General features: G+C 36.2%; 1 protein-coding gene across 1 annotated transcript in view; it reads right to left on the bottom strand.

Annotated features, from left to right (window-relative positions):
* The window catches only part of ZBBX (zinc finger B-box domain containing), a 40,457-nt gene extending 14,198 nt beyond the window's left edge, over positions 1–26,259 (bottom strand). The window contains exons 1-12 of the mRNA XM_070946358.1: positions 26,192–26,259; positions 25,622–25,735; positions 20,166–20,253; positions 18,919–18,967; positions 15,676–15,791; positions 15,076–15,171; positions 9,848–10,027; positions 7,469–7,649; positions 5,845–5,965; positions 3,760–3,956; positions 2,151–2,254; positions 281–360 (exon numbers count right to left, since the gene is read on the bottom strand). Of these exons, the coding sequence (XP_070802459.1) occupies positions 281–360; positions 2,151–2,254; positions 3,760–3,956; positions 5,845–5,965; positions 7,469–7,649; positions 9,848–10,027; positions 15,076–15,171; positions 15,676–15,791; positions 18,919–18,967; positions 20,166–20,253; positions 25,622–25,735; positions 26,192–26,259 (1,394 nt within the window). The remainder of the gene's footprint in view (positions 1–280; positions 361–2,150; positions 2,255–3,759; positions 3,957–5,844; positions 5,966–7,468; positions 7,650–9,847; positions 10,028–15,075; positions 15,172–15,675; positions 15,792–18,918; positions 18,968–20,165; positions 20,254–25,621; positions 25,736–26,191) is intronic.
* Between the last annotated feature and the right edge of the window lie 306 nt (positions 26,260–26,565).

Here is a 26,565-nt window from a genome sequence, read left to right as displayed (position 1 = left end):
GTTGATAGGTCTGTAGTTCCCTAGGTCCTCCTTCCTTCCTTTTTTCAAAAACTGAGACATTTGCCTTTCTCCAGTAATCTGGTAGATCATCTATACTCCAAGATTTCTCAAAGACTTTTGGCCACATCTTCAGCAGCTTCTTCAATATCATAGCATGCAACCCATCTTGTCCTGGAGACTCATTCAAGATCTGCTGGTATTCTCGGAATATTTATCAAGCTTAAGGTGCAAACTGGCTCTTTCACAAATGCACAGTTCATAATTATGTTGAAATAATTACCCATAATATATCAGCTCATCAGACCCAGCTTCCATTACTATAAAATTAGTGGATTCTTCTTCGGTCTCTTCTTTACAAGCCTTATAAAAAATAAATACATAGATTATATTTTATCTTAAAAATTACATTATAAGATAATTGGACTTTGTATTTGTTGGAAAATTGTGATGGGTAAATTATTAGTTTGCACTAAGCACAGATTCTATTCAGTAAAGTTTAAAAATATATAGTTTGATGTTTATTTATTAAACATTAAAGGTAAAGGTAAAAGGTAAAGGTAAAAGGTAAAGGTTCCCCTTGCACATATGTACTAGTTGTTCCCGACTCTAGGGGCGGTGCTTATCTCCGTTTCAAAGCCGAAGAACCAGCGCTGTCCGAAGACGTCTCCATGGTAATGTGGCTGGCATTACTAAATGCCAAAGGCACACGGAACACTGTTACCTTCCCACCAAAGGTGGTCCCTATTTTTTCTACTTGCATTTTTTACGTGCTTTCAAACTGCTAGATTGGCAGAAGCTGGGACAAGTAACGGGAGCTCACCCCAAAAGGTGGCACTAGGGATTTGAACCACTGAACTGCCGACCTTTCGATCGACAAGCTCAGCATCTTAGCCATGAGCCACCGCGTCCCTTCTTATCAAATATTATCAAACATTATTAGCAAATATTAGCAAACATTAAACAGCTGGCAAAAATGAGAAAAAAAGCAGACAAAAGCAAAGCAAAAACCAAACAATACATAAAGGATGAAGACTATAGAGAGTTTAATAAAATGTTCAATATTATCTACCTTTATATATCAAAAAGCATAAAACATTCCAGTTCCTCTGGAAACAATACTGTGGGTAATTATATAGACAGCCCCAACAGAAATGGCCTTTAATTGTTCCAGCTTTAACCCTTTAATGTGTGGACTAGAAATGGAAATACCAGGGGATTCTGTCGTCTATTGTAGACCATGGAAGTAACAATTTGGTGTAACATTTGATGATATATCCAAATGACGTTCTTAATTATGCTACATATTTTCATCCTTAAATCAATCCTCAAAGTTCCAGCTATCACAGCAGTCCAGTGGTCACATGATTGTGTTCCGGGTGCTGGGCAACCAGTCTGAATTTCCAATAGTCTCAGCTTTCCTTGATTGCAATTTGCAATTTTCCGGTGGGAACCTTGGCTTCCCACAAGCAAAGTCAACAGGGAAGCTGACAGAAAGTCAAAAGTTGGGAGTCACATGAGGTTGTTGCTTAAAGACTCACAATGGTTCACCTAACTGCTGGAATGGCTATCGCTAAGAGGCACAGTGATGTAATGAGCTTTGCAGCCACACTGCTTAGCAATGGAAATTCAGGTACTAATTGTTATCACTAAGCAAGGACTACCTGCAGTACAATTAACTTTATTAAACTGTGTTCTGCTTAACTTTAGCTACTGTTAGATTAATTTGGCTCTGCATGATCTTTTTCCTTCACTAAACAAAACAAAAAAAAAATAGTTTGTAAAATTGAGGGCAAAAGGAAAAGGGGACAGCAAAGGATGAGATGGTTAGATAATGTCATGGATGCAATGAACATGAATTTGGAAAAATTCCAGGAGACCATGGAGGACAGGAGGGCCTGGCGTGCCAGGGTTCATGGCGTCCTGAAAAGCTGGACACAAAAGTTAGCAACTGAACAACAACAACAACAAAACGAAAACTTACTATGCATGTCCCATCTGATATTGCTGTGCCAACAGCAACAGATGTGACTTAGTTAAATAGGTTGTTAAATAATTAACATAAGATGTTATACACTTTTGTAATATATAAGTGACCCAACTAATATATGTGACCAAATTAAAAGAAAACCAACCAGGCATTATATACTCACATCATCAAGGATCTTGATTTTCAAAGAAGGTTCAGAACTTGTAAGAACAGTCCCAGGCTCTTCTTGTTCCAATACATCTGCCCAATACTTTTTCATTTCTATAGCTGGAAAATAAAAAATAATAATTTTGCCATCGGCCAATTTTTAAGGCTGACAATATATATTTCTGCACGACTAGAATAACAATACATACTTATTGAAAAAATATGGTTTTCTTGCCTTAGAACAAATATTTTAAATATTTAACATAATACATTTAAAATTAGAAGATGTATCTTTATTGAAAATGATAAGTTTGCACTGTATGAATGAGAGAATAATGTGGATTTATATGGATAATGAAAGAATATGGAAAACAACCTAAGTAAAATGACAATTCTTCTATGATTTTTTTTTCTCTGTTTAGAATATATTCTTCTGATTTTAATGAAAGTAATCTTATTAGCAACTGTAAATGTATATAAAATTATGTAAATACTCTGTTTAGCTGAATAAGAACAATTATCATTCCTGCTTACATCTAATGAAGGCTGATCCATTTATAGTGAAAACGGATATGAGTCACAGGGAAGGTGGTTGGGTATGTTCGCCAATATTAAATAATATTTAATCCATATTATTTATTTAATTCTATTTATTTGTTTATAACCTGCCTTTATTATTTTTTTTTTACAAATAAATTGCTATGAAAACACAGCTGTCTTACTTAGCCTGATTAGGAGACAAACTGATATTCCAATGTATGGAGCTTTTGAGTTCTGGTACAGAAAAAAAGGCAGGAGATAATTTTAATGAAAAAAATATTCTCTAGGTAAAATACCAACAGTTAATAGTAAATTACGGTAATATGGTATGGATGGGGGTTTTTGCATTAAATTATGCCAGTATCTGAAGAACAATGTTTTGTTAGGCATCCAAAATTCTCTTTCTTTGCTTTCCAAAGACATTTTTCCCCCTGGTGGTGAGATGAATTCTCAGAAGACTCTGGCAGATTTTTGATTATGCTAAAGGGGGATAAAGGTATTCCCCCCATTTTCTATACTTACCAAAGCATATATATAGGTAACTTGACTAGATCCCTAGCTCTCCATTCAGCAGAGGGCAGTAAAGTGCAGTACTGCCGCTCTCTCTTAATTGAATGGATTTGGGATGAAAAAAGACATCAGCTACTTTTTCTGCTGATTTTTTTCTTTAGCTAGGCTTCCAAATTAAGGAAGATTCTGCCTTTGTCTCTACGCTTGTTAAGGGGCAACAAAAAACAAAGACCCTCGTATAATAAGCCCAAACAATATTTAGGAATCCCAACTATAGTTTTCCTTAAAATTGTACCATTTGGGATTCACTCAAATCAGATTTTTAAAGTAACGAGAAGGGCTTCAACAATTGTAGCTTCCTTTTTCTCAGTAAAATCTTTCTATTTTCTACACTATTGCAAATCTTTGTTTTGGGTTTGGTGCAGCAATACCTGGTTGTATTTAAACATTCCCCTGACACGTGTTGGAATCAACTAATACCTGATTTCACTTCCCCCAAAGTTCACTTTACTAAGTGAATTCTTGAAATTGTTTTGTCTTAGACGTACACAGTGATGTATGAAAAGCCAACTAACCTATTTCACGAGCATTTATTATGTCTTCTTCCTCCTCCTCCTCCTCCTCCTCCTCCCTCTCCCCCTCCTTCTCCTTCTCTGTCTCCTCTTCTTCTTCCTTTTCTCTGTTCCAAGTACCAGGAATTCTATTTGACAATGATTCCTTGACTTTTGGTTCATCCATTATAATGTTATATGACAATTCATCGTTTGGAGCTCTAGAAATGAAAATAAGGAAGGTAGTGCTTTAAACATTCTATCTATTAAAAGAATTGTATTCTGCAAGAAAAATCAAGCGCATAATCCTTTGGTGGATTCAATGATACTATAACTAATTTCAGCACCTGATCTAAGGGGTGAACGTGGAGTTGCCCATGAATATGACCTGGAAGTCACAGATTGCACTGAATGTAGTTGCTTACCTGCTGACCAGTGTCAGCAAAATCACACCTAATCTGAAAGTACACCTAATCTGAGAGCCACGGTGGCGCAGTGGTTAGAATGCAGCACTGCAACTAATTCTGCTGACCGCCGGTTGTGATCAGTTTGGCAGTTCAAATCTCACCAGGCTCAAGGTTGACGCAGCCTTCCATCCTTCCGAGGTCGGTAAAATGAGGACCCAGATTGTTGGAGGCAATATCTTGACTCTGCAAACCGCTTAAAGAGGGCTGTAAAGCACTGTGAAACAGTATACAAGTCTAAGTGCTATTGCTATTCTACTGGTTGCCAATAAGCTTCCAAGCCCAATGTAAGATGCTAGTTGTTGCTTATAAGACCCTATTGGGTTTCAGCATTTGCTCTATTTGGGATTGCCTTCTCCAGGTTGAATCTGCTCACCTGACATGACACGGCCAGGAGAGAATGGTATGATGCTCATTGTAGTGTGATCAAGGGTATAGAGATGTGGAAAATGGCATAGTTCCCTTACTTTGGAGCTTTCCCTGTGGAGCTAGTTAGTCTCCATCCTTTTAGGAAGGAGATCCAACGCAGTTCTAGGATCCATTAATACAGGGATAGCATCAAGAACACGAAAAATAATAACACCCATCTATTCTGCGTACCTGGCATACTGCATCCGGTTCTGGTTACTATGATACAAAAAAAAAAAAAGAAAAAAAAAGAAAAAAAAAGATTCTGAGGCCCAAAGAAGAGTACAGAGAAGAAGAATAAAGATAATAAGAGGTCTGGAGGCTAAATCATCCAATGAATGGTTAAGGGATCAAGGTATATTTAGCCTAACAAAGAGAAGGGTTAGGGTGACATGATAGCCATCTTCAAATACGTGAAGGGCTGTCACAGAGAAGAGCGGTTGATTTATTATCCAAGCATCTGAGGGCAGGGCAGGAAGCAATGGATGAAAACTAGTCTGAGAGATATTCAACCTGGAACTAAGAAGAAACTTCCTGACAGTGAGAACAATTAGTCAATGGAGCATCTTGCCTCCCATAGTTGTGGGACCTCCGTCGCTAGTGTTTTTCAAGAAAAGACTGGACATTCATTTGTCTGGGATGGAAGAAACTCCTGCCTTGACCGGAGTTTGGACTAGAAGATTTCCACAGTCCTTTCCAGACCTATAATTCTCTTCCGTTAGTTTTTTTGGGAAGTGAACATTTTTTAAAGATTTAATGCTTCTTTGGGTATTTTAATATACTGTTTTAAGCCCTTAGAACATTTTGAGGAGGATACAAATAACTGTATTAAATAACTATAATAATAAATAAATTGTAATAAAACAATATTGGTTCCAACCATCTACAGTTGACCTACACTGAGGAGTGCTCCACTGTTTTTCAGTTCTCATCAATATTTGCTCACAAGCAACTGAATAATTCAAGTTCAGTAGCAAACAATAACTGTTTACAATGCTAACATTCATTCCAATTATCTTCTTCTCTTGATGAAGAATCTGAAATCTATTGCAATTGCTTGCTAACTGCATAAATGGTAATAAAAACAGACCTTGGTATTTTATTACTGTAATTCATTCCTAATCAGCATTTGGGATAAGCTATCCTTCTGCAAAGCAACACTTTAAAGTAGTATTATATAGTTTGATTCATTTGAAAATGCAGTTTCCCTCACATAGCGCAGCGATCCAGTCAATACCTTCTATGCTTCTTAATTAATAATCTTTCCATATAGTTCAAGCTATCTTCCTTGAATTCAATTTCAATAGACTTCTTCATAATTGGAGGGCTCGTCTGCACCTGACATGTACCTGAATTTTCTATAACAATAAGAGAAAATTGTTAGCTATTATTTTAGCATATGAAGGTACCAATTTTGCCTGATTGTAATTTTATTTTAAAAAATGTTAAAAGTTTTAAAGAGAAGATTAAAAACTAACAAAAACTAATATAAAGTAAGTAAAAAAGGAGGAAGAAAAAAGAAGAAGACAAAGGTCCTGCGGACAAGGATAAAAAGAAATAGAAGTAGCTTCCAATTTTCTCTGAAGCAAATATGAGTACAAATATGAGTACACCATAGAGTGCTCTATGGTGACAAAAAGATAAGCTCCCTTTTTCCTATTAGCTAGGTTTTTGTTTTTGTTTTTTTGCTAATCATCAAAATCATCATCAAGTGCATTTTTACCTGGTACATGCAAAAAGTCTGTAAGGGGTTTCCAGTCAGTCATAAATATAGTTCATGTTTTTTCTCTAATCAGGGAAGCCAATTTAGTCATCTCTGCAAGTTCTATCATCTTCACTAACCATTCCTCCATTGTGAGTAGTGTTGAACTTTTTCAGTTTTGAGCAGTTCACGTGTGTGTGTGTGTGTGTGTGTGTGTGTGTGTGTGTGTATTTAAACATTTAGTGTTTAAAGTTAACAACAGCACTGAAAAATGTGACTTATGTTTTTCACACTTACGGCCATTGTAGCATCCCCATGGTCATGTGATCAAAATTCAGATGCTTGGCTACTGATTCATATTTATGACAGTTTCCCAGTGGTCATGTGATCACCTTTTGTAACCTTCTGAAAAGCAAAGTCAATGCAGAAGCCAAATTCTCCTAAGAGCCATATTCCTAACTGAACAACTGCAGTGACTCACTTAACAATTGCTATGTGAATGGGGCAAAGCTCATTTAATAGCTGTCTCACTTAGCAACAAATGACTTTTTTTCCTAGCTTTTCTGTCCGCGAGAGTCAAAAGAAAAGGCACTGGTTCCCATTATACTTTAGTCTTTAAAAATATTCTGAATTAGTGTATGCATGGTTTTTATTACACACCTACCAAACATGATAGAATGTTCATTCTTGTTTATTCGATTGTCAATATTCACTGTAGAATAAATAACAGAATCTGTGGAATATTTAAACAAAATCCTTCAAAAATAATCCAGAATATTAATATTCACTAGAAGAACATGCGACTCATAAAATCAATACTACCACAATCATAAGCTCTTTGCACTGAAATTCCATTAAGGCTTGGTAAACAAGCTCCCCATGGCCCTGGGAAGAACATCAGCAGAGAAGTAGAGATTTTTTAAAAAAATGGTGAAACAGTCGAATGGATGATTAAATATGTGAATGGTAATTTTGCACTGCATACAAAACGAGACAGAAAGACAAGCATAGCACTTGAAGAAAATGGGGCAACTTGTTACTGTTTTCATGTGCAGGAAAAGATGCAACCATATCCTACTTTTAGATTGAAAATAATGTTAAACTTTTATGCTGGTGGTTTCAAAAGGTTTTGCTGTACAAAACAAATGCAAGCCAATACCTGACTCAACCTGGCAGGAACGTTCTTCTTTACTTTTCTGGGAACAATTTCCACTTCTCCACTGATTCAGAGCTTCTTGAAAAGACTTTGCAGATTCGTTTTCATCAAAGGTGCCATGCAGCAAAAATCCACCGCTTTGAATCTCAGCCCAGCCTTCGGTAGAAGATACTGTAGACTGTGTCTGAATTAAAATTGAAAAATTAACTTGAATTAAATGAATTTAATTGTTTTTGAGTACATCGCCCAGGTATAAAACAGGTTGGGCGCAGCATTTAAAAGCATGCTTCGCAGAGCACACTGGCACAAGTGAAATTCCTGTGTTCAAAATGTTGAGGCAATACAATCCTTTGCAGTTTGGCACAGCTGCTTCAAGGAGTTTTCCAAATTATCCCTGTTTCCATGAAAATAAGACCCCCCCCCCCGGATAATAAGCCCAATCGGGTTTTTGATGCACAGCCGGTCATCGCCATTTCCTCTGGTTAGGGTTAGGGAGACAGAACTGGAAATCAGGTAAGATGGCAAGAGGAGCCCCATCTTGTTCCACGTGCCCCAAAATAATAAGACCTCCTCGAAAATAAGTCCAAGTGCTTATTTTGGGGTTCAAAAAAATATAAGACAGGGTCTTATTTTCAGGGAAACACGGTACATACATGAACACAGCTGCTTTGCCAGGAAAACAATTATTTTTGAATGCACAGATGACCAGAGTGATCTTTCAAGGAAGTTCTCACTTTCATCTTTCAAAGGCACAGCTACTGTGTTCAAAGAGGGATGCATCACTAGTGCCAAAGAACTGTATTTTTCCATCTGTAAGACACCCCCCATGTATAAGACGCCCCCATGTTTCATGTAGTTTCCTGTAGTAAGCACACTACAAGCCATCGCTGTGAAGAAGCCATCTTATTAGAGTGACTAATACAACAAGAACAGGAAATGCATCACACAAACACTAGATATGAAACCTAGGGTGGCAATATGATACAGGAAACAACTACAATAGAGAGGAATGATAGAGCTGCATATAAGATAGAGGCTCATCCAGCATGTGCGGCTTTCTCCTCCTCGACGCCCCCTCCATTTTCAAGTAAATATTTTAAAGAAAACAGTAGTGTCTTATACAAAATTTCATTCATGCTTGGCACAGCCATAATATTGTACCATCATTACATCATCCTTAACAACATACATACAAATAACATGTAAGGTACCACAGGTAGTCCTTGACTTACTATTATAATTGGAACTAGAACTTTTATTGCTAAGCAAGGCAGTTGTTAAGTAGGCCATGCTCAATTTTACTATCTTTTTTTGCCACAGTCATTAAACAAATTGCTACAGTTAAGTGACCCATGTTGGTGTTAAGCAAATCTGGCTTCCTCCACTTACTTTGCTTGTCAGAGGTTTACTGGGAATGTCATCAATGGCAATCACATGACCCTGAGAGATTGCAACTGTTATATATACATTGCCATTTGCCAAGCTCCCAAAATTCTTGATATGACTATGGGGATGCCATGACACACATAAAAATGAGGACTATTGTAAGTCACTTTTTTCCCGTGCTGTCCTATCTTCAAATGGTCACTATGCAAATGATTGTAAATTGAGGACTACCTTTATTCATGTTATAATGCAATGACAAAATTAATGGAGAAAAAGGAACTGTCAGCTTTGGAAGCCATATTAGGCTGGAAGTTTCAATGCTGCCACCTTCTCATGTGTGGAAAAGTAGGAGGGGGATTAAGGAGAGGAGTTGTTAGTAGACATAATAGCATTCTTCCTGCCGGTCAAGGTCAGCGATCCAGCATCTGGAGGAGGAGTGGTCAGGGGGCTGGATCAAGATGGAACGGACGTTGATTGGAGCATGTGATCGACTGGGGGGAAAGGGGATGGTTTTGGGAGCTTTGACTTACTGAAGGAAAACCTGGGCTTTTCAGATTCGGGTTTTCCCAGATGTGCCAGTTTGCCTATTCTAGTAAAGAGAACTTTGGAAAAATGTTTGCTTCCGCATCTTTACTTGGAGTTGGGGTTTTTTTGGAAAGCTGACAGGAACCAAACATGTGAAACATTATATGCAATTTCCCAAATTTAACTGATAAATTTTAAGGGGGGGGGGGGGAGAAATAGAGTATTTTTTTCAGGACAACCCTGAAGCCTGGGTAAAAAAAAAATTAAGAAAATATTAGATATTAACTCAAATATCTAATATTATTTAACTGTCCAACAACAAATAGAAAATCAAGTTATTTTCTTGCAAGAATTTTCCCCAAGTTGCTTTGACTAGACTATATCCTGAATTTTGGTTATGATTATGTCATAGACATGATTATGTCTATTTTTAAGATTCACAACTTTCTGGCTGCAAACACCATAGACTACCTCAGTATTATCTGTTGGTATTTTTGGTGAAGGTGGAGGAACAGCAACCATATCCTCTACTATACTGGTCACTTTTTTTTCCTGTCCATTATTTATGTAGTCATTAGTCTCCGACTGATTGACAGTTTTCAGGAACTGCTGTGCAGCTTCCAGTTTTCCAACTGGGATACGTGCTTTTCCCTATAGACAAAAAGTCATATATTAAACTCAAAACAAATACAAAAATACTTTGTATCCCTGTATAATCAACAGATCACTATAGACATCCTATTCTGATGATATCAGGCAAAGAAGCAAACAATTTACAGATTAGTATTTGGCTGCATTCTTATCTACATGGTCATTTCTTTCTAGCTCTGGATCTTTTCCAGCTTTGTTATCCACAGTTATTGTCCAGGGTTTCAGCCATTTTCAAAAATTTCCATTTTTCCTTCCTTAACACATTAAGATGGCTGCCTAATGCTCATTCACACAATAAGTATTATGTATATGGAAGTATTATACATATAATATTACATACCCATGTATTATGGGTATATGTAAGTTATCTGTTAGCTCTCACCTCACATTCAGGAGGCTGTGATTATGCCTTTCTCTGGATGCAGAGAGAAAATATCTGCTACAAACTCTGCACAGGCGTCACAAAGGGCACCCGGCCAATAAATATTCACCCTGATTCCACCCTGATGCACCCACAAGCAGTGTGGTGGCCTAGAGGTGGAGCTCTCGCCTCACATTCAAGAGGCAGCGAGTTTGATCCTAGGTAGCAATAGATATTTTTCTCTCTGATTGCAAAGAGAAAATATTTGCTGCAAACTCCGCATAGCCGTTAGGAAGGGTATCCAGTCAGTAAACGCTCAGTTCCATTCAGTTGCCCCAACTCCACCCTGATGCAAGGGATTATAGAGTAGTTAAAAGGAAAAAATGTAAAATATTGGTTAGCCTTGGCTGCCTAAATTCACAACATATAGCAAATTCTTAACTAAGATTAAGCAAAGAAAAATACAAATCTATCAATAAAAAGCAAGTAATTTAAATATTAAGAATTAAAAGGTACTATTCATTTTAATATTGTACAAATTGTTCTCTGTAATAGAAATAGATAGTATAATTAAAAATATTGTACAAAACAAACAGAAAGGTTCAAGTTAGTATTTACCCCAAAATACATCATTATAAATAAACATTCCTGTATTAAAGAACTACATATGTTGTGCATCAGCTCTGGCAATCTGTGGTTTTGGGCTTTTTATTTAAAGAAAATAATACAATTTGCCCTGCTTAACCAAGAAGTAAGTAATTGAAACCAATATGCAAGGGAAAGTGGGAGCATAAACGGCCTATACTCTATAAAACAGAAGGTCAGAAACATGAATACACAGAAAGCAGCCAGTGACACAAGCGCAATTATCTTAAAGCATTAAACATTTTAGGGGGAAAATCTAATTATAAAAATTGCTAATGTTTTATCCTAAAATTGGAGAATACTTAAGGCAATTCTATTGACACTACATTTTTACAAACAAGTTTTTACAGCATACCCCTTGCAAATTATATATCTTAACCACTAGAATTTTTTCTTCCATGTTTTGAATAAATTCTTCAAATTACTAACAATTAGAACCAAGAGACTAAATAACACAATATATAAATTACCTAAGACATCTGTAAGGGTTAATGAAAGGTTTTAATATTATAAACAACAAGTTTAATTGCATTGCTTCTTATATTCAACATTGGACTTTCTCAACTGGGTGGTGTTTGGATTCTGTTTCTGTATATACAATTTGCTCTCATCTTTTGCTACATGCAAGGAAGCACCTTTAACTGCTCTCTGAGTATTTGGTTTTGGCAATAAAGACTAGGTGACTGCATGTCAATCCCAAGTCATACAAATGTGGCTCCTGGATAAACTTGTCAAGTCCCTGTTATTACAGTAAAAATACAAATATCAAGAACATCAGTTTTCATCAAAGAATGGCCAACTTTATTGTGAAGTGAGTCAAAGAGAAAGGATCAGTTACAAAAACGTATTTCGTTTGGGAACAAAGCATGTTTAAAGCTGCCAGTTGGCAGATAGCAAAAGAAAGAAGTCTATGAAAAAGGATTTGAGTTCCTAACTTCAGCACCCTATGGGCAAAAAGGAAAGAAATAAATTATTATAACAAAAACGACCGTTCAAGTATACCGATTCCAAAAATATTACTTTTATTCTGATGTATACTTTTTTTTCATTATGAAAGCACAGCGAGTTTTGAGATATAATATTAAGCCATAATGTGGCTTGCTTTTAAGTTAGTGCCTTTTATAAATCTAACATGCCTTTGTATGACTGATAAACCAAGCCGGTAGGTTCTGTTCATGTTTTTTGAAAAATTCTGCTTTAGCAATATGTATGAATGAAGCCACATTAATTGCTTGCTCTAAGCACACAATTATAGCCTCACCTTTTTCATTCTTTCCTTGTTTATCCATAAACATTAACTCTTTCTTACAGGAAACTAATCCCCAATTCATGGTGTTCTAGCTTCCAAAACATTTTCATTAGAAGTAGGATGATTCAATCTGTTTCAATTTTATTGAATTTTGTAGTATTGGCCCTATTCTAACTCCAAAATAACGCTCCATATTTGACCAGTTATAGGTAAATTAAGACAGGCCCACTTTATTTTCTTATTTCAAATGTCTTCCCTAATAATCCAATTTTACAAAATCGGGCCAATTCTATAAAATACATAAGTCAACCATAAGTTATGGGAAGAGGCATCTTCTTTCTATTTATCCAGAAACTATCACCAGTCATTTTGATTAATTTATCATGTGGCATCAATTGTGTCAACTCTTAGTGACCTCATATGTAGATTTTTTTCCATAATGATCTATCCCTAATCTGGTCTTTCAGATCGTCCAATAGTGCAACCACTGAGTCCATCAACCTTTCTGCTGGGTGTCGTCATCTCCTCTTTCTTTCTACCTTATGTCTGGCAGTGTCTTTTCACATTCTTCTCAGCCAATTTGTTTTTAGTTGAGTCCACAGTTCTTCTTTTTCAGGACTTCAAAGGAATTTCTGATGTTGTCTTTGAAAATGATGGGTATACGCTCAAGATAATGCTGTGGAGGCTGGTTGGCTTTCTTCTTCTTTAACTTAACTCAGAACTTGCACATGAAAAGTTCATGATCTGTTCCAGCTGGCACTTGGTCATGTCTTTGATGCTATAATTGAGGTCTTTCATCTTCTTTTAGCAAGAATATAGTCAATTTGATTTCTATATATTCTATCTGACAACATGCATAGGGCATCATTTTGGTTGTTTGAAGACAGTATTAGCTATGAAGAAACTATTGGAATGGGAGAATTTACAAGTTGATCTCCTGCTTCATTTTGGTTTTCTAAGCTTTTCCTCTTTAATGTTTCCAACTTCGGCATTTCAATCTTGAATCACAAGCAGAACATCTTGCTTGCATTTTCTGTCAATTTCAAATTGAATATAATCATAACATTCATCAACCTCCTCTTCTTCCACACTATGCGATGTGGATGCAACATAAACTTGAAGGATTGTTATATTAAAAAGTTGTCCATGAAGTCTGATATTATTGAGTCATTGGATGCATTGTATCTAAGAACTATTGTAGCTATATCGATTCTAGTTATAAAAGCAATACTATTGCTTGTTTTTCATGTCCTGAGTAACAAGTGAACCAATCTTCTGACTAAATGTTAAATCCCAGTCTTTCTCAATTTGATGATGCCTAAGATGTCAATTTGTGGCCATTTCATTTCATCTTTCATTGTGCTAAACTTTCCTGTGCTTATGCTTCTTACATTCCATTCCCATTTGCAACTTAGAATTTTCTTTTCCTGTATGGAACCAGACATTCCAAAGGCTTTAATCTAGCCACATCTTAAACACCATTATCCTCAGCTCTTCCTCAAAAGCATGATAAGTGCTAAACAGCCTGAACGCATCATTATTGGAAGCCTTTTTATATTTTCTATTTATGTGATTTTCTTTGTAAAAATATAGGAGTGGTTTGACATTGCCTACTCCTATGAAGTATGAACTGATAACTTTATCACTAACGTGATAATCTGCCTCTGGCATCTTCCTATAGCGCCGCTGCCCAATATATCCATACTTTAGTTGGGCAATTTGTACCCTGAGTGATCTTGCTGGGAAATTACATTTTTAGCATTCTTTCCCAATGTTCTTTGCTCATCCCTCCCAAGAACAGCCCTGCCCACTGCAGTCATGATGAATCAACACAGCAGGACTTCGGAGGGGCCACTTTTAAGTGACTAGTTTTGATTAATACACAAAATGTATCTCCACTCACTTTACATTACATCATTAGATGTATTAAATCAACCATACTAAAAACTACTTAGATATGATATTTGGAATCATATGCAAATGGATAAAATGTATGTGCTTCCAAGCAGTTAACCATTCCACTAGGATGAATGGTGGAGATAATTAAGTGAAAAGGACCCAAATAACTGGCTTTCTTTCCATAGCTCTATGTTCCAAATGGCACTATGCCTTGTGGGGGAAGCAATTTTCCCATGCCGTTATGGCAGCAGGGAATAGAGGCATAAAATATGGTGAAGGAAAACTCTGTAGAGATTAAAAATCAAGGGTGCTTTCTCTGAAAGGCAAGGCCAGATGGAACCAATTGAATAGCAAGAGATGTTCAGTTACACAAAATGAATGGTTTTGTTAGACAAGAAAAGATACAAAAATGGGTGTGATCTCTACCTCTTTTATATATAAAGTGATATGTTCCTAATGAGAGTATGTTCTATTGCTTTCAATCAGGAAGGCTGCTTGCTGTGCCAAAGTGCTCATGTGACCAGATTACTGCATAAATGCACTCATCCTGTAAAAATGCCATAGCCATTACAAGCTATCAGCAGATAATGATAATTATTTGCATTATCCGAACAGAGTTATGGACTTTAAGCACAATTCTCTGCACAGAGTTTCAAGTATGTATTTTCTAGGTTTCTTACTCATTTAGGGATGTTTCTAAGCCCAAATGAGTACTCTTACTTGGTAAGAGTAAATGGAGAATAAGAACATCAACCTGCCAAAAGGATTTCTACATATCAAAGATAAAAGTGCTCCTGAATTTGTCTTGGTGGTTGTTTGTGCATGTATTTAGTGGTAATATGCCTTCTAAGAAGAAGTTGCAATGATTACACAAGGCTTTGCAAAGAAATATACCTGCAAATAAGTTGTTCTGTGGAGTTTCAGTGCTCCCTTCTGGTGTATTCTGGCAAAGCAACTAGGACAATAATCTTCTCCACATTCTAAACACACCTTGTGGAGAGAGAAAAAGGAAATTAAGATACAAATACATTCAATGCATATCTTTGTGATCCTGAAATACTTTTCAGTTTACCTAATTGTACTTATAGCTCCCTACAACTAAATAAGAAAACAGCTCCAAAGAAATATCAGTAAAAAAACCAAGGTACTTGTATAAGGTACAAGGTGTTAGGGTACTTGCGAAGCCACTGAGCTATTTGAAGTGAGGAGGAGGCTGGAGGAAACTCTCTCAAAGTAATTTAGGAAAAATTACTATACTAGATCAGAGCACTTTTTTTTTAAGGTAAAAAGTTTTTCAGGATGGCAAAAGCTTCTATTAATTTCATAAGCATTTTACTAAAGAGAATTTTTAGTTTGTAAGTTTGTTTTGTTAACGTATGCCATTATAAGATAATAATAAGAGCAGGATTTTATCAAACACAAAATAAACTTGATATATCTTTGATATGTATATTTATTGTCCAGAGTCTGTCAAATAGTGTTCCACCTACTTACTAGCAATGCAATCTTCATCTCGCATTGACCACATGCCTTGCCCTTCACTTTAGGCCTTTCAGTGGCTGCATCATTTGCTGTTTTATGTACAAAAGGCTGTTTGGTTGCATCTGAAGCTGCAAAATGTAAATGTGTTTTTAAAGCAAGCAAGTAAGAAGTATAGATAAATGAACGGCACTAATAAGTAACTTGGCAGTAAAGAGGGCTAACTTATCTCCCCCTGGTGGTGCTGCAGTTGTTTACTATCATTAATTTGTTCTTGATTTTTGTTTTTGACATAAGCTGATCAATATTATTTAGAATTAAGTAGCATACATGTCACAATAATAAATAACTATTACATCAAAGTAACTGAAGTTCTAATCTTGGTATATTATAATAAATATTTTCAGACTATTTCTCAAGACATATTTATTTTTATTTATTTATTTATTAGATTTTTATACCGCCCCCTCTCCCGAAGGACTCGGGGCGGTGAACAGCCAAAATTAAAAAACATACAATATAAACAATTAAAATACGTTTAAAACAGAATTAAATCTAATATGAGCCATGGCGGTGCAGTGGTTAGAGTGCAGTACTGCAGGCTACTTCTGCTGCCTGCCTGCTGCCTGCAATTGGCAGTTCAAATCTCACCAGGCTCAAAGTTGACTCAGCCTTCCATCCTTCTGAGGTGGGTAAAATGAGGACCCAAATTGTTGGGGGCAATATGCTGATTCTGTAAACTGCTGTAAAGCACTGTAAAGCGGTATATAAGTCTAAGTGCTATTGCAACTTGTTTGGTCAATGGATTCCAAGTTCTCCTTTATGCAGATCTTTACATTGTCCACTGAAAGCATCTGTGGATCGCAACATACACCAAAGTTGGAAGTATGCTAGATCTATGGCACAGGGTCACTCCCCCATAATAGCAAAACTCCAACATTAGATACAAGTGACCTTTGAGTTACACCCAGTTATTTAATAAATGTTCACAGATGGCTTCCGACGGGGTGTTTTATGGCCTGTAAATTATAATATGCCAGCCATTATAAACATGTTGCACCATCACCCCCATCATATGCTTGCATTTCAGGTGCATGACAATCTGTTTGCATTTACAACCAGTTGCCAACTGCCTTGTAATCATGTGATTGCCATTTACAATCTTTTCTATTGGCTTCCCCAGAAAGTCAGTGGGGAAACTGCCAGGCATATTGGATGAGAGGTCCATTCCCCCATCATGCTTTTCCTCCTCCTGAAGAAAGGAGAAATCCTCCCACAGTGGAGAAACAAGCTTAAAACAAATAATTTTAAGAGCCTTGGTGACGCAGGAGACTAAAGCACTGTTAAGTAACACCAGCTGCCTGCAATTATTGCAAGTTCAAATCTTACCAGGCTCAAGGTTGACTCAGCCTTCCATCCTTTCGAGGTAGGTAAAATGAGGACCCGGTTTGTGGGGGCAATAAGCTGACTTTGTATAAAAAAGAACACCGCTTGTGGGGGGGGGGGGGCGAAAGCCCTACTAAGCAGGTATATACAAAAGTATGAAGGCTATTGCTTAACGCATTGTAAACCGCCCTGAGTCTCCGGAAAAGGGCGGCATATAAATCGAACCAATAAATAAATAAATTTGCTAAACAAATAATTCCCTCAACACTGTCAAACTAGTTACTAAGTCTGCATTACTATTAATCTTCTCATCGTTCCTATCACCCATCTTTTCCCGCTTATGACTGTATGACTGTAACCTTGTTGTTGGTATCCTTAAGATTTATATCATTAAGGGTTGTACCTTATGATTCTTAACAAATGTATCTTTTCTTTTATGTATTCCGAGAGCGTATACACCAAGACAAATTTCTTGTGTATACAATCACACTTGGCCAATAAAGAATTCTATTCTATTCTATTCTATTCTATTCTATTCTATTCTATTCTATTCTATTCTATTCTATTCTATTCTATTCTATTCTATTCTATTCTATTCTATTCTATTAAAATGTGGTGAAATCCCTAGTGAATGCCACCATTTAGAGCTTTTCAGAATGCTGCTATTTGCTAGTTTAACAGATGCTACTGTTTCTACCCTTCCATAGGGGAAAATACTAGTGAACACCATCATTCAGAGCCTTTCCTTTAAGAACAGAAAACACTAGCAAATACCAGCATTCTCAGCTTTCCAGAATGATAATGTTTGCTAGCATTTTCACCAGAGTTGAGGTCTGGTTCTCTAGCACACCAAGGGATTTCTGCTCCAGAGAGGAACTAATGAAACAGACCTTAAAACTGCCAAAAACTCTAGCAAGCCAAATGTTCTTGCAGTCATTTTCCCTGTCCCAGCTTTATCAGGGAAGGATGGGCCCTCTCCCCACCTCTCTGATTAACAACTCACAACATTGCTTAAAGAGTGCAACCTGGGAGAGTTGGGATTGTGGTAACTGAATGAAGCGATCACATGGCATCTTCCTTAATGACCACTGTGCTCAGTGACCAAAATTCGAGGCTCAATTGTGTGCCTAAGTGGAGGACCATCTGTAATGTTTTGCATCCTCAAAATTTATTGTGTAATTAAACTGATAGAACCTTGCTAAATTATCAATTCTCACAAGATGTTTTAATGTTATCACCTGAAATCTCATGAGATTTTGAGTAAGGACATTAAAACATATTTTTTAAAATAAATCTGTTGTTATTATGACTGATCACATAGTCAGGCAGATGTTTAGACTGGCATTTTTATCCACCTATCACATCCTTCTCAAGGAATTGAGATAGGCAGATGTTGTTTGATGTTATTAAAGATATTGTCACAGGATATAAGTTATTCCAAGTAAAGCTGCCTCTTGCAATTGACTAATGGAGATTTTATCAATGCCAACACTGTTTAGGTGGTGTTCCAGTTGTTTTGAGATTGCACCCAAGATGCCTATTACCATTGGTACTATATTTGCTTTCTTTTGCCACAGTCATTGTACTTCTATTTGCAGGACTACAACCTGCACTGTTCTCATGGGTTCTCATGGATTATCAGTGATTCATAGAATATGGTTTGGAAACCATTGTGGTGAATTGATTCTGTTGGGTGATTTATTTTTCTCACTCTGAAAATTAATCTGGTAAGGCCAGTTACCAGTTAACTCTTAACCTACTTAAAGCAGCTTCTATAAGATTCTCCAAAAGGCCGAAGAAATAGCCCTACTTGCAACCATATTTGAATTACTGCATTATTTTCAAATCTCAACATTGCTAATACCTTGTTACCTGGAATATGTTCTTTAAGTAGCCTCAATTTTACTTTGGCTGAAGGAACCTGATAAAAAAAAAGGAAGGAAGGAAGGAAGGAAGGAAGGAAGGAAGGAAGGAAGGAAGGAAGGAAGGAAGGAAAAATTAAACTGTGATTTCTCCACTTGTTCTTCAAACTTTCCCTTTGTTTCCTAACACTGTCCTTCATAGGGCTGTGCCATACTTCTAATTTGAAGGCAAAAAGTGTTTTAGATCATGTGGGAATGCTCATGCAGGTTTTTTTTAGAAACTACTTAAATCAACTGCACATTTTCTCAGGATCTAGTGGCTGCCATCCTCAGGTACAATGTGCTTCCAAGAAAAATTGATTTAAGGAATCAATTGCAGGAATTGCAGACAAGAGTATTAAATTAATACAATCAATTGATTAAACTTGATTTATTTCATAGTTATCTTATTTTTCTTCCTTTTAAAATGACATTCTCATTTAAAAAAATATTTGATACTTGTGGTCTTTAAAACTTAGAACTGTTATGCTAAAACATGAGAATCACCACAGATGATAAAAAGCTATAAGACATCAAGAATGATAAGAAACAATGTCAAGGAACCTTTAGGAAATGATCAGTGATGGTGAAATGATGAAATTCACACACAGAAATGGAAGATTCTCAGAAATAGTGAAACATATCACTACTAATACTTAGAGCAATATTTCAAAAATCTGTAAACATGTCAATTTTGGGGGTGGGGAGACATGAGTTGTTAAAGGAATCTTTTAAATTAAAATAAATTATTTTCTTTATCACTTTGCCTAGCTAAAAATCACATATCTTATCTATGCCAGAATGTGTGTTTTCAGAAAACCTGGCAAACTCAATGGATCTCTAGGACTTTTTCTGCTGTCCATTTTCTATGTTTCTAAATGAAAATAAACACATTAATGGAATCAATATTATCTATCTGGGTGCCATTTCTAAAAAAAACCTCAAATGAAAATCTGCTGTGACTTAGAATTTGTGATAATTCCTCCCTAGATAGCTGGAGGACCAGTTGGCATGCCACATTCATCCAAAACAAGCCTTTCTATGTGGAGAAAAAAAAATCTGCCATTCAGGCCCACTTTGTAACAGTAGTATCAAAAAGCCAGAGAAAAGTTTCAATTGATCAATTTCAAAAATTTGACCATTGTGATATCTTACAAAAAGCCTTCCTTTACTGCAGACATTTAAATAAAATTTATTTAAACATCCTAGCTGTCTTACCTTTATAGCATTTTCTTTGTCTTGTAAAATGTGTGGTTGTGTATTTAAACTAGTGTGACCTGATTTCCATCGATACCCATTTGTTCGCCTAAAGGGAGATCAAAAAATCTTTTTATGAGCATTCATAAACAAATATGAAGAATATGGCAGCCTCTGTTCTCCATTTTCCACTTACTGAAAGGCTACACAAACATACAAATTTATTTATTAAATTTATATTCCGCCCAACTCGCAGATAGAATAATTCAAATGTTTTCATTTAGATAAAATCCCACCTAAAGAACTCTCATAAGCACATGAAAATTTGGCAATTTTGACACATTTATTAAGACTGTACAGCACTTTTAATTCCCTCACTAAAAGGAGCTTTGTAGCATACAAGACCATGGATATAACACCTGTTTGCAACACATTAAATACAATGCTTTTTCCCAGAATTAGAGGCAGCTGTCAGGGGCATCTCTGCAAACCCAGAAATGTAACAGAATAATAGTTAGAAGGGAGATATAATACAATTTCAGACAAATGGCTAATCTCTTCTTAAAAACCTCTAGTGATGGAGCACCCAGAACTTCTGAAGGCAAGATGTTCCACTGATTAATTGTTCTACCTGTTAGGAAATTTCTCCTTTTTTCTATGTTGATTCTCTCCTTGATTAGTTTCCCTTCATTGCTTCTTGTTCTGCTTTCACGAGCACTGGAAAATAGGCTGACTCTTCTCTCCTTTGTGACAAACCTTTCAATATTGGAACACTGCTATCGTATCAGCCCTAGCCCTTCATTTTATTAAAGTAGACATATCCAATTCCTGCAATTGTACTTCATGTTTTAGCCTCCAGTCCCCTAATCCCTCCCACAAAAAGTCATGGCTCTTTTAAGATGCTGCAAACAAGTGCACGCCACTATATTCTGAAACATCTTTTAGAACATCTGGAAACTCTGAGCATTTACAGTACTCATGGACACAAATGCTAGAAAGTGTGCAGAATAGAGCAACAAAGATGATAAACAGTCTGGAAGCTAAATCATATGATGAACAGTTGAGGGAAACAGGTATGTCTAGCCTGTTGAAGAGAAGGATTAGAGAAGGATTAGGACATGATAACTTCCAGTACTGAGGGATTGTTACAGAGAAGAGAGGATTATTTTCCGAAGCACCAGATTATTTTCAGGACAAGAAATAATGGGTGGAAGCTTGTTAAAGACAGATCCAACCTAGAAGTAAGGATAGATTTTCTGACAGTAAGAACAATTAATCAATGGAATAGCTTGTCACCTGGAGCTGTGGGTGCCCATGACTGGAGGTTTTCAAAAACAGACTGGACAACTATTTAATTGGGATATTATAAATTCTCCTGCATTGAGCATAAGGTTGGACTAGAACACCTTTGAGATTCCTTCCAATCCTATGATTTTGTATTCTATGTTCTAGAACAAGAATATCTCTAACTGCCTATTTTGTTACTTTTCCTCTTCTCACTGTTTGGGAATCAGAAGGAATAGGGCCTGCCCTCTGCTTCCATCATGTATAAGTAAAAATAATGGCCAATAGGCCATTTAGCTCTTGCTTGTTTTGTAACCCAGGATTAAAGAAGAACAGCTACAACACTTTGAACCGAATGTAAAGGCTTAGTTTAGGCTTCTTTTCTGGAACAAATATTTGATATTTCTTACTTGCAATTTCTTTTAAAAAAAAAAAAAAAGACAGGCCAAATGTTACCGACCAAATGTTACAGGTTAAATAGACCAAACCCATAGTATCATCCACCAGGGACTTTCAGACAAGTAGTGGCAAAATGACCAAAATAAATAATAACTGCTTCCAGTTCTAGTGCTACTTCACTGTTTTGCAAGCAAACAGCAAAACCAAGCATTATAAACCGACAAATTGAAGAGCCATCATTTACTGTAAAAGAAAGAAAGGGAGGGAGGAAGGGAGAGAGAGATCACAAACTTGTTTGAAAGTAGAATGTGGTATTAAAGACTGTGGGGAAAAGATACAAAAATTAATGACTATGGTCCAAGATCATTAGTAACACTTAAACTTAAACAGAACCATATATCTTGTTAAGTACACTGGAACACTAATGACCACATATCCTTAAAAAGCTGATCCTGGGAAAGAAAGTTAGCATTATTACTCACATCGCTGAGAAAGGGAAACAAATACAAAGAGGTTAATAGTTTTCAAATTTATACCCCAAAAAAGTTACAGATAAAAGGGTTGTGCTTTGTCTGCAGAATATTTCAACATCTGAAATGGATTCTCTCAAATGATTTTCTCAAAAGAATGATTACAAATGGTGTTTTTTTTATAATGCAGCCATATGCACTTAAAGCTCATAAGGACTGAATTTCTAGTAAAATATAAGAACTTTATAAATAATAAAGCCCTCTCAAAGAATGGAAAGTGAAGTTGAGGACCTGACAGCACTTGAAATTGAATTCTGATCACAAAAGCCCAATGGAAGAAAACAAAACAAAACAAATCAGCAAACAAACAAAAAAGACTCCAATGCTATAGAGAAAGTTTTGGTCTAGAGTGTATGTGTAAATGTAAATGAAGATTCAATCATCCAGTCCAAAAGCATCTAAAAAGTTTAAATCATGGCAACTAGACCAAAGTTTATTAAACTGAGACATTTCTTAAACTTTGGTCCAGTTGGCACAATTTAACCATTTTTAGATGCTTTTGGCCTGGATGATTGAGTCTTCATTTACATTTGCAATACATTTTGGGGAGAAACCCCTGCAGTTGATATGGCAAGAATTGGTACATTCCAACGATTCTCTGCCTAACTATAATTTTTTCATTTTGACTGAAGAAGTTACTTGGATGAGTAATTAACTTTGGTCCAGTTCCCATAATTTAACCTTTTCAAATATTTTGGCCTAATGCAAAGATACAGTATATACCAAGCCAGAAATGGATCAAAGCTTCTGCTGAAGTTGCTGGGATAAAATCCAGATACAGTAGTTTTCTATTAAAAATAACTTTTCTAGCTTGGATTGAGAGGCACGACACTTACAGTTTCTATCAACATAGCTGAATTGGGGTGGGGTGGTAAAGTGGGATAAGGAAGGGGAAAGACAGGTGGCTTATACATGCAGCTTTCCACTAATTGGGGACAGAAAAACAATACAGAGTTGACGCAGAATGAAAATATACAATTTTAGAGCCATTATCCAACTGTGGTTAGACAGAGCTATTGCTATGAACTTAATTATGGAATGTGAAGATTACTCTGAAAGAAGGTGTGCACAAATATAACACTACAAACTTTTATTATTCTCACTGGAGGAAAATGTCACTTTCTTACAACTAGTCATTTTAAACAGTTTCATTCTTACTTTATGCTATTTTATGGTTAATTAAAAAAACTGGCAGGTACTTCATAAATCATTAAACTCAATTTTAATGTAATGCGAAATTTGCTACAATATAGCAAAATTTCACTTTAACAGACTAATGGTAAGAAAGTTGTCTGTTATTTGCAAATATTCAATAAATTCACAAGTACAAAACTGCAGCGATTCACATCATTTGTATTAATTGACATCACTGGTGAAACATCATTAAGCAAATGACACAAAAGACATTATGCAAATGTAAATTACATAACTCGGCTTCAATTTCTGTCATTATTTGCAAAACAACATCAACATGAAAGTGATAAAAATTGTGTGTCGTTCCTGTCACTTGACATGAAACAGCATAATTTGTCTCATTTGTGTAATGATATTATTACAAATTACATAAATCACTGAAGAAATGTGGTCCTTTGCACTCAAAGTCCATTATATCAAGTCTAATAAGATGAGATTTCCTTGTGTTGCCAGCCTTAAAATATTCAATCCCCTCTTGCTTTTAAGGCAAAAGTGTCTTCTCAGAATTTTCTATCTGTTTATATTCCTGTCCATGCATATCATTTATTAATTCCCTGTATCTTTAGGCCCACTTCAGACAATTTGTCACAAGTAAAAGAAAAGGCTGATATTCCCTTCCTGTAGTGGCAATTTATCATACATGACTTCTGGCTAACAGATAAGAACTCTTACAGCAGATAATAGAAGCCATAATATGGTTCCTTTCAGGTCTCTAGTCCCAAAGCCAGAACAGAACATCAGAAATCACAATCCTATGATTGCAGTTCACTGAAACATCATAATCACAGGCCAGCTGCTAAATACCGAGATTACAATCACATGATCACAGGGACATTGTAATCGGTAAAACTCCGAGCACCCTCATAAATCCCCATATGTACCACCGTATCTTTCATTTGTTTTTTTTAAATCATGCAAGTTTCAGTACGACAGTGATGGTATTTTTCTGTCTATATTTACAGCATATTGCTCTTAGCTATTATGGCTGTAGATAAGAGAGGGACAGTATATGTGCATTATTTTAAGTACTGTATTTTTCGGACTATAAGACGCACCAGAATATAAGACGCACCAAGATTTTGAAGAGGTAAACAAGAAAAAAAACGTTTTTACTCTCCCTGACCCCCAGGAGCACTCTGCAGGCCTCCCAAACCCTATGCAGTCACATTTTTGTGAAAAATGGGCCCATTTTTCGCAAAAACAGGGCCTGAAGAGTGCTGGGGACGGCAAAACGCCCCCATGTTTGCAAAAAATGGACCCATTTTCACAAAAAATGGGCCCGTTTTTGGTCTCCCAAACCCCCTCACACATCGTGTTTTGGCCTCCCCAGGAGCATTCTGCAGGCCTCCCAAACACTTTGCAGGCCCCGTTTTTGCAAAAAAATGGGCCTGTTTTTGGCAAAAATGGGATGCGCAGGGTTTCGGGAGGCCAAAAATGGCTGTATTCAGTGCATAAGACGCACCAACATTTCCACCATCTTTTGGGGGGGGGAAGTGTGTCTTATACTCCAAGAAGTACGATATGTTGACTATATATGTATCTTGAGAAAGTATGCTAGAGAATATGAGAAAAGGTGCTTGAATATTGAGAAAGCATGCTCAGTAGAGATATGATATGATATACAGTAGAGATATACTTTATGCATTTATATGTTGTGTGTGTGTTTATATTTAAGAGCCAAGGTGGCGCAGTGGTTAGAGTGCTGTACTGCAGCTACTTCAGCTGACTGCTAGTTCAGCAGATCAGCGGATCAAATCTCACCGGTTCAAGGTTGACTCAGCCTTCCATCCTTTCGAGGTGGGTAAAATGAGGACCCAGATTGTTGGGGGCAATATGCTATTTAGTATACTGTTGACTGTTGTAAGCCGCCCAGAGTCCTCGGAGAGTGGGCGGCATAGAAATATGATTAATAAAATAAATAAATATATACATAAATCTATATATAAAACTATTTAAACAAATAGTACACTGAACACTGAAAGAATACTACTTTTCCATGGTTGGGTAACCTCCAAAGGTTTGCTCTTCTACTCTCCAAATAATAACTAGAGCCATTAAAGTTCTACCTACCCTCTGTCTTGTTTCTCTCGGCTCATATTTGATTGTAGTTGCTTCAGTTTCTTCTCCATTTCCTTATTTTCAAGTTCCAGCTGAACTTTTTCCAATTGCAGCTCCCGTACACTTCTAGACAGATTAAATTCAGCTCTAAAACTGGCACCAAACTGTACTTTCTTTCTCTATTTAAAGTATATGCAATGCAGCAAAAAATTGCAGTTTTTGAAACTGGACTATACATTTACAGCTTGGCTTTTTAATTTAAAAAAAAGGGATATTCTGTTTGTGCCACTGCAGATAAAGGAATTATTTAAGAATAGGCCACCAATTCAGGACAAAGAAAAAGAAAAGAAAAGAAACAGAAAAACAGAAAAAGGACATCAGAAAGCACTGTTATAAATGTGAACAGCGCTCCCAATTCTGAACACATTTACATGGTGGCAGCTCTCATTTGTTTCAATAAAATTAACTTCAAGTAAGTGATAGGATTGCAGCTTTAGTGGTTAGAAAGAGTTTGCATTTAATGATGCATATAAAAAGGGAATTATCCAAGCACTTCAAAGTCAATTAGAGAAAGAAACTTACTTTTCCTTCAGTTTTACAGAAACTCCAGTTTTTGAACCAGGGAGTATCACAAAATCATTGATGTTCATGATTGCAAATTCAGAAAAGCTTAAAGACGTGTTCAAATCATACAGTTTTGAAATCTGTTTACAAGAGAAAAAAACTTATATTAAAACAGTTTCTTTAACAATTCCATCTATATTTATAAATGGAAGAAGAGAAAATAAGTACTGAAGAAGGACAGCTAAAGGTACTGTTAAGTTTCACCAATTAATTAATTAGACACTAGATCTAACAATACTGAATAATAACCTTTACACAAGGATATTGTTATGTGTAAAAGGCTTGGAAATAAAGGCTTGGGTTAGCTTCCAAATACTTAAATCAGTGAGGTT

The sequence above is a fragment of the Pituophis catenifer genome, unplaced genomic scaffold, assembly GCF_029215685.1.
Source record: "Pituophis catenifer annectens isolate HBS135680 unplaced genomic scaffold, rPitCat1.0.hap2 SCAF_6, whole genome shotgun sequence".
Lineage (NCBI taxonomy): Eukaryota > Metazoa > Chordata > Lepidosauria > Squamata > Colubridae > Pituophis > Pituophis catenifer.
This window is presented reverse-complemented; position numbering and strand designations above follow the sequence as displayed.